The 8,101-nt window shown below is 47.5% G+C and overlaps 1 protein-coding gene across 1 annotated transcript in view; it reads right to left on the minus strand.

Annotated features, from left to right (window-relative positions):
• Nucleotides 1–3: 3 nt before the first annotated feature.
• The window catches only part of LOC106815138 (tax1-binding protein 1 homolog), a gene marked incomplete at its 3' end in the record, with an annotated part of 15,861 nt that continues 7,763 nt past the window's right edge, over nt 4–8,101 (minus strand). Inside the window, exons 3-12 of the mRNA XM_014819571.1 lie at nt 5,870–6,087; nt 5,229–5,342; nt 4,047–4,140; nt 3,753–3,826; nt 3,229–3,322; nt 2,414–2,562; nt 2,111–2,227; nt 1,685–1,870; nt 1,123–1,221; nt 4–276 (exon numbers count right to left, since the gene is read on the minus strand). Coding sequence (XP_014675057.1) covers nt 4–276; nt 1,123–1,221; nt 1,685–1,870; nt 2,111–2,227; nt 2,414–2,562; nt 3,229–3,322; nt 3,753–3,826; nt 4,047–4,140; nt 5,229–5,342; nt 5,870–6,087 — 1,418 coding nt within the window. The remainder of the gene's footprint in view (nt 277–1,122; nt 1,222–1,684; nt 1,871–2,110; nt 2,228–2,413; nt 2,563–3,228; nt 3,323–3,752; nt 3,827–4,046; nt 4,141–5,228; nt 5,343–5,869; nt 6,088–8,101) is intronic.

Here is an 8,101-nt window from a genome sequence, read left to right on the forward strand (position 1 = left end):
TGCCCGCATCTGCACGGATCCTCTCAGCTCATCGCTTCTCTGCGTCAGTACTCGCACGTCTCCTCTCCGCCCTCCTCCTCCGCCGTTGATGCTGCGGCTTCTGCCACCTCCCCTCACTCCGGCCCACGACGACAGCGCGAAGGCCGCTCGTCGGTCCGTTCGCTTCGCCTCGAGAACGAGGTCGTTGTAGTACGGTGGCGCCGGCGGTCGTTGACGGGAGGAGGCGAGCCGCCAGCGCTGAAGCCGGCCGAGCTTAATCTTCAACTTTTCACATTCCTTGCGCAGAGCAGAGAGTGAAAAGCATAACGCATTAGAGGCCAGGGGGGGGGGAAAAAAAAAAAAACCAGCGGGGAAAAAAGCGGCGAAGAAAAAGCAGAGAGAGAAGAGAAAGCCAGAGCAGAGAGAGAGGAGAGAGAGGCAGCAAGAGAGAGAGAAGCAGAGCAGAGAGAGAGAGAGAGAGCAGAGGAGAGAGAGAGAGAGAGAGCAAGCAGAAAGAGAGAGAGAGAGAGAGAGAGACAGAGAGAGAGAGATGAGAGAGCAAGAGAGTAGAGAAGAGATAACGCCATAGAGCCAGAGAGAGTGAGAGTGAGAGGAGAGCAAAGAGGCGACAAAGAGAGGGAGAGGAGAGCAGGCGAGAGCAGAGCAGGGCGGGGGGAGGAGAAAGAGTAGAAGAGAGATTAGCAGAGAGACAGAGAGAGATAGCAGATAGAGATAGAGAATAGCACGATAGAGCATAAGAGATAGCAGAGAGACGAGAGAGAGAAAGAGAGCAGGAGAGCAGAGAAAGAGAGAGAGAGAGAGAGAGAGAGAGAGAGAGAGAGAGAGAGAGAGAGAGAGAGAGAGAGAGAGATAGAGAGTTTAGTTGACTTTGGCACATATGTCAAGTGACAAGAAATTACTTACATCAAGGTGGTCAAATGTCAAATTTCCTATACAGAAATCACGTGCCAAGTGATAACCTGACTATACAGCTGCCACAATGACTATCATTAACCTACTTAGAACGCACACTGATAGCGTAAGGTTTTCCTTGAAATTCTAGTTAAACTAGTAAGAAATTAGTAAATTTGAGTCAAAATTCTAGGAATAATGGATTCGGACAGACGATCACTGCGTCAGTACCTTGTATTTGATGATGTACTCTTGCCTCGCCATCACCAACCTCTCCCGCATGTCCTCGGTCTCTCTCATGAGATCTGCCTTCGCCGTCGCAAGTTTCGTCTTCAAACAAATACACGGAAACTAAAACTTACCGAGACGTGGGGCAGCGGAAAAGGAAGCTGAGCTTGGCAGCCCATCTGAATTCTAATTTTGCAACTGAAACCATTTGCTACTGCCACACTGAAGTGGCTCTCGCGTGCCAAAAAGCAGATGACTCATAGGATCCCAGGAGTCTTCTGCCAGGAGTAGGTGAGAAGGAAAACGAGGAGGAGAAAGAAGACGAGAGAAGGGGATCAGAATGACAAGCAGGAAGAGGATGAGGCAGACGGTGAGGAAAACAAGAGGTGGAAGAGGATGAGAAGGAACGTGAAGACGATGAGGAGGTGAAATTGGAGTAGGAGGGGGATGAAAAGGAGCAGGGGGACAGGGAGGAGGTGGAGGATTTAGGAGTGGGGAAAGAAAAAGAAGGATGAGAAGCGAAGGACGAGGATGAGGAGGAGCAGGAGAAAGGAAGCCAACCTACGTTCTTAGTGAGCTTGTTTTCGGCCTTTGTCAGCTTGTCCCGGTAGTTGTTGCAGCACTCCTGCAGGCCGGCCAGCGTCTGACTGAACGCGAACGCCGTGCCCGCGGACTCGAGCTCCTTCTGCTGTCTGAGGCTCTCCAGCTCACCGCGCAGCCGCGAGTTCTCATCAGCAAGCTCACTGCTCGCCTGCAGGGTGACAACGAGGACGACGATACGTCGTGAGGCACGGCGAAATCACCGTGGCGACCGGGGTCGCAATTTCGTTACGAGAGACATACACGTTTCAATATATACACGCGTGCGTGTGTGTGCGCGCGTGTGTGTGCGTGCGTGCGCACATGTGAGTGTGTTCGTGCGTGTGTGAGCGTGTGCATGCGTGTGTGCATGCATTGACACGAGCAGGATGACAGGTAGCGAGTGACTGACCTTCGCCACCTCCTTGTTCGCCATCTCCTCCTGTTTCAGCAGCTTCTCGAGCTGCGAAGCTCTCTCTTTCGCCGTCTCTGCCTCCCTGCTCTGTTTATCCATTTCCGTGGCCGCCACCTGGGAGACACAAACAGGAGAGTCCACATTAGCACACTGCTAACCAGCTCGTGACACAACAAGGAGTAACTTCCTTTCAATCAACATTGGTCACTTCCACGCGCCCGCCGCCCCTTCCACGACCCTCCCATGCGGCCCATGACCCCTCCCACACAACCCCTCCCGCGCGGCCCGCAGCCCACGAACCTCCAGCGATGCTGACATGCTGGCCTTGAGTTCTTCGTAAGCCCTGACGTCGTCGGTCAGCTGCCGTTTGCAGGCCTCGAGGGCCTCGTTCTTGTCTTCGCTGTTCTTCAGCTTCTCCTCGAGTTCCTGGACGCGCGCCAGCAGCTTCTCTGTAGGAGCACAACGTGAAGCGTGAAGCCATACGTGAGGTGACACACCCACCGACGAATCCCGCCATCGCTCCCTCTGCTAACCCTAACACTAATCAAGCCTAACACTAAACCTAACACTAATCATAATCTTAACACTAAGACCAATCATAACCCTACCACTAATCCTAATCTTAACACTAACACTAATCCTAATCCTAACACTAAACCTAACCCTAAGCCTACCACTAACCCTACCACTAAACCTAAAACTAACCCTAACACTAATCATAACACTAACACTAACCCTAGCCTTAACCATAACCCTAATCCCAACTACATTCCCAAACCTAATCCCTATCCACAACCGTATCCCTAATTCTAACCATAACCATACCCTAGCCCCAATCCTAACCATAACCCATAATCCTAGCCCTAATCCCTAATTCTAACCATAACCATACCCTAGCCCCAATCCTAACCATAACCCATAATCCTAGCCCTAATCCCAATCATAACCATAACTCTAACGTTAATCCTAACCATAACCATAACTATAACCTAATCCTAACCATAAACCTAACCCTAATCATAACTCTAACCTAATGCTAATAACCATAACCAATAAACATAACTATAACCATAACTATAACCATAACTATAACCATAACTATAACAGCCTCTTACCCGTGTCCTTCTTCGCCTGCGCGATGGCTCCTTTCTTCGTCTCCCCCTCCTCCTTCAGCTGCTTAACCGTTGTCCGCAGCTCAGCCTCTGTCGCCTGCAAACACGCCGGCTCGTTACGCAACGTCGCGGCGACGGCCACTATGTGCCGCCACCGTCCATGGACGAACACGCAGCAACAGAGTTTCGCGATGAAATTTATACAGTCTAATGTTGGTGGGGTGGCAGTCGGATGTCAGTTACAATTGTACGCTTGATGGAAGCCGAATTAATTTCTAATAATGGGTTGTTGTTAGTGTGTAGACAGTAGACACCGCTAGAGAACAGACACCTGTCTATAAAGGACATTTGGCGTGCTTTCCTTGAGAAGCAATGATACATCGCCAGAACGGGTACTTGTATAAGAAGACTACTTTCGACTTTTGTTTGATTGACGCTTGCTTATACAGGTGTATTGACTACAACTGCTTCTCAAGGTGGCACTAGAAGGATCGATGAGGCAGCATTACGCCTAGAGGATGTCTCACCTTTGAGGCATCCTGCTGAGACAACATCTCCTGCCTCAGTGCTGCCACCTGCTGGACAGCAGTTCGCAGTTTTTCTGCAAAAACATTGTCATACGCACACTAAAGACTCCCTCACTCGCTCCCTAACCCTAACCCTTATCTAAAAACCTCTTATGCAACCGTACACAGACAACAAAACTTCAACCGCTCGCAAAAACTAACACCCTCCCCCCTTCCAGAAACGAAATGTAACCCACTTGCAGCAAATAGAATGCCCCCCGCAGCCCTCCCAGCAGAACTTTGGCTGGCTTTTACCTGTGTCCTTCTTGGCCTGTGTGATGGCCACCTCGTTTGTTTCACCTATCTTCTCTAGTTGCTTCAGCTTTCCCCGCAGCTCAGTCTCCGTCGCCTGCGAATGAGTCGGGTAATTACTAGTTATACAACTGAGCTGATTGTAACTACAAGGCCTGACCCATACATGTATCCGGGTGCGAAATTAACAGGAGTCCGGAGTCAAATACTCCCTAATTTACTGTCAGACTTCCTGATTTGACATATGCAGGAGTCCGTGTGACTCCCTGAAAATTCTACCATACTAACTAATTCGTTCTGGAGCATGGCCTCGCGGAATTACAGTATTTGTTCAGCTAATGTCCAAAGAAAATTTGGCAGACGTGCAACTGCATGAATCTTACAAAATAAACATATGCGTTATTATTAATATCTTTAATTTTGAACCTCAGACTGCGGACTCCCTCATTTTGCTGTGGACTCCCTCTTTTTGAGGGTAGGGAGTCCGTTGGACTCCCTTATTCAAAAGTTAATTTCTACCCCTGTGTATGGTGTAAGGTACCCCAGCAGAGCGAGTTTGAGGCGGTAATCGTCTCGTGTGACTGACGGGCAGCTGCGGCCAATCACTGCGGCGAGAGGACATTCTAAAGGACAATGCTTGGCGACAAAGTGCGGCATAGTCGACACGTCCATTCTATAGAGATGGTTTAACTGTGCAGCTGCCATTCACGGGAAAATGCCAACGTTGTGCTTGCTGGACAGGCATATGCTCTACAGTTACATCCACTAACACGGGTTTTACTATAACTGCTATATTTAACACGTTCCACGCGAAATACGAGTCAGCTCGTTCGAACAATCAAAATGCACGCCCGCAAAACTATTATATAAACTATTACTCTACAATGACAGGTTTCAGGTTAACATGTTATAATGTTCTTGACATATTTGATAAAATATTCAAACAGATATTGACATCACATCTATAGTAAAGTTCAAAGGTGTATAAATATTATGCTGTTCTTGTGTGTAAATAAGTGAAATTTCGATGCAAAAATTCCAGCACAGGGCGATAGATCCATTGTTAACAAGGCATCGTTGTTGATCGAGTGCTGGGCTCTCTAACATTTCCCACAAGCTCTGCGAGGCGGGAGTAACTCCAGTGTTTCGCAGACACCTCATGAGCACGCCTCACGTATGTCTCACCTGCGAGGCCTCCTGCTGAGACGACATCTCATGTCTCAGTGCTGCCACCTGCTGGATGGCAGTTCGCAGCTTCTCTTGCAGGTCGTTCACCTCCTCCTCTAGAACCTCCTTTACCTGCGCACGAATAAATGCAGGAGGTGTGAGACAACGTGTCGAATCCGGCTTGTTGAATTTTTTATAATGAGCAAACAGATCCGTATAGACTGGAGTGTTGGAAAAGGCAAGAGTTAATAACCTCTTTCTCTCTTTCTCTCCCTCTCTCATGCGCTCTTTTTCTCTTTCTCTTACTCTTCCCCCTTCTCTCTCTCTCCCTCTCCCTCACTCCCCCCCTCTCTCTCTCCCTCTCGCTCTCCCTCCCTCTCCTTCCCTCTCTCTCTCTCGCTCTTGCTCACCTACCCACACTCTCTTGCTGTCTTGCTACCTCTCTCTACCCCACTCCTTCGCTCCTCACTCTTTTTCCTATCTGACTGTCTCCCTCAAAAAAAGATTAAGAAAAAGAAAAAGAAAAGAGAAAGAAAAAGAAAAAGAATAAGAAAAATGTAGAAAAAAAAACTACAAAAAAATACACGACAAAAAAGACAATGCGACAAAAAGAACGAGAACAAGCAGACGACGACGACAAAGACAAGTGAACGACTCACGGCTCTCAGCTGCGCCGTCTCCCCGAATGCGACCTTCAGCTTGCCCTCTGTGATGGCGGCACGTGGTTGCACGATCATGATGTCATCCTCTTCCAGCGCGACAAAGTCCCCGCCGTCCGTGTCGCGGAACTGGAACGGCATGCTGGCACCGCGCACCACGCCCACGTCGCTAACGTAAACAAACTGGTAGAACTCGCCATCGTCGCCGGGAAGGTTCTCTGCAGAAAAAAACAAGAGTGCGTTCGACATTGCCGTGTCACGGAACTGGAACGGCGTGTTTGCACCGCGCACCACGCCAGCGTCGCTAACGCAAACAGAAACAAAAAAACAAGAGCGCGTTCGACGTCGGACGTGCACTTGTTTTTCGCAGCGCGACATTCAGGTCGCGTGCACCAAGATCGCGGTCTCTCGCTCACGCGTCGGCATTTTTTATAATGTGTGAGTCGGGTCACATACATATGACTCCAAAATCATGGTTTTTACGCTACTAAATGTAGAACACTTCACTAGCATGAACTAATGAATTTCCACGGCAACTACACTAACTTGTTGGGGGGGAGGGGCAATGATAGGCGACCTAGGGCACGACTTTGCTAGGACTTGTCGTAGGGTTTGCTGGACAGCTACAGAGATAACACTAGTTATAGAGCTGACAAGTTGGTGCAGATCACCCTGATAATACAGCCACTAACCAGCCAAAACACTTGGCTGTTTCTTAGAAGTGGGGGAGGGGCAAGATTCAAAAGACATTTGACTCATGCCCAGTACAGTCATAAAAATAGATTACTCACTGGTCACGCGCATGTTATGCTTTTATCCGACAGGTGTGATGACAGGTGATGATGAAGGATAAATGCGCAAATATTATCGAAACCTTTACATGTGGATTGCATACCTTAACGGAAATACATTATGATGGGAAAATAATAGCTCAAAAAGCTTTTTTTAAATAGGTAAAGGTTAATGCTATTATTTACACATGACCTTAATAGTCCCCCTAGTAGCAGAGCGCAAATAACCCTTGTCACAGTGATTGTGACCATTTCATCCAATCACAATCTCTCTTAGCTTCGTGACCTACATGTATCAAACGTTTAACGTAGAGAGTCTATCAAGATTAACAGAAAATGAAGCTGTTGTTCCAGCACATACACTCTCACAGCAAACGTAAACACACCCAAAAAACCTGCCTGCTTTCATGGTACAACATTTTCTCTTCCCTAGTTTCACCTAAAAAAACATCCTCTGCTGGCATCAATATGTTAAGTGCTCCAACGTTACTTGCATGTCAGGCTACAAACTCTTGTTAATGCATCCAGAGAGACATGATACAAGATTGCGTGGCACAGCTTTTCTGCTGATCCTAAGCGCTGCGCGCGGATGAGACGCGCAGTTCCGCGAGATATGCGCATGCGACCGCGGGGATGTTCAAGTATGAAGCGCTGTCCTCAGTGGAGACGTGCGCCAAATTCGAGGCCCGGCGCACGTCTCCACAGCGGTCAGCGGATGCCAGGATGGTCTGTAGTTTTAGAAGATGACAATGATTATATATTGACGATATTCTAGGAATTGGAGATTATATTAAAAACAGTAACAAAAATCGCTCAGTCATTCTCCAGATTAGCTGAATCAAAAAGATTAGAATTTAATATGAACAAAACAAATACAATGGTTATAAAATTCACAAACAAAGAAAGGATAGAGAAGGAGATATTAATAGACAACCAAGTAATCAAAAAATGCACCAAATATTCATACCTAAGGGATTTAATTAATAATATAGGAGGTTATAACGATATGATAAGAGTCCGAACTGAAGAATGTAGGTTCATGATGAGGGAAATATAAGGAAGAAGTAAAAACGTTGGAGGATTTCCAAAATGAGTGCCTGCGCAAAATATTAATCACGCAAAAAACCTACCAAAAGGCATTGAAAAACGATAAAAACGCCAAGGAAAGATACGGAGAAATCAGTAAAAATAACATATAGTTTCTATACGTAAATCGTGGTAAATTAGAGCTGTGCGTCGAGGAATTTTCTATGGTTCCGGACATGTAGGTGGCGAGTAGGGCAACTCGTATGCGGATATTCCGGATATCGGATTTCCCCAAAAAATTGCCATCGGGACATCGATTCGGATTGGGGAAGTCAAGATCAATAGCCATGCGGATTTCCGGATTCCGGGACTTCGTATCGGATTTTTTGGGTTCATGGTCGGACCCGACAGGCAC

The sequence above is a fragment of the Priapulus caudatus genome, unplaced genomic scaffold (genome assembly GCF_000485595.1).
Source record: "Priapulus caudatus unplaced genomic scaffold, Priapulus_caudatus-5.0.1 Scaffold1049, whole genome shotgun sequence".
Classification (NCBI taxonomy): Eukaryota; Metazoa; Priapulida; class Priapulimorpha; order Priapulimorphida; family Priapulidae; genus Priapulus; species Priapulus caudatus.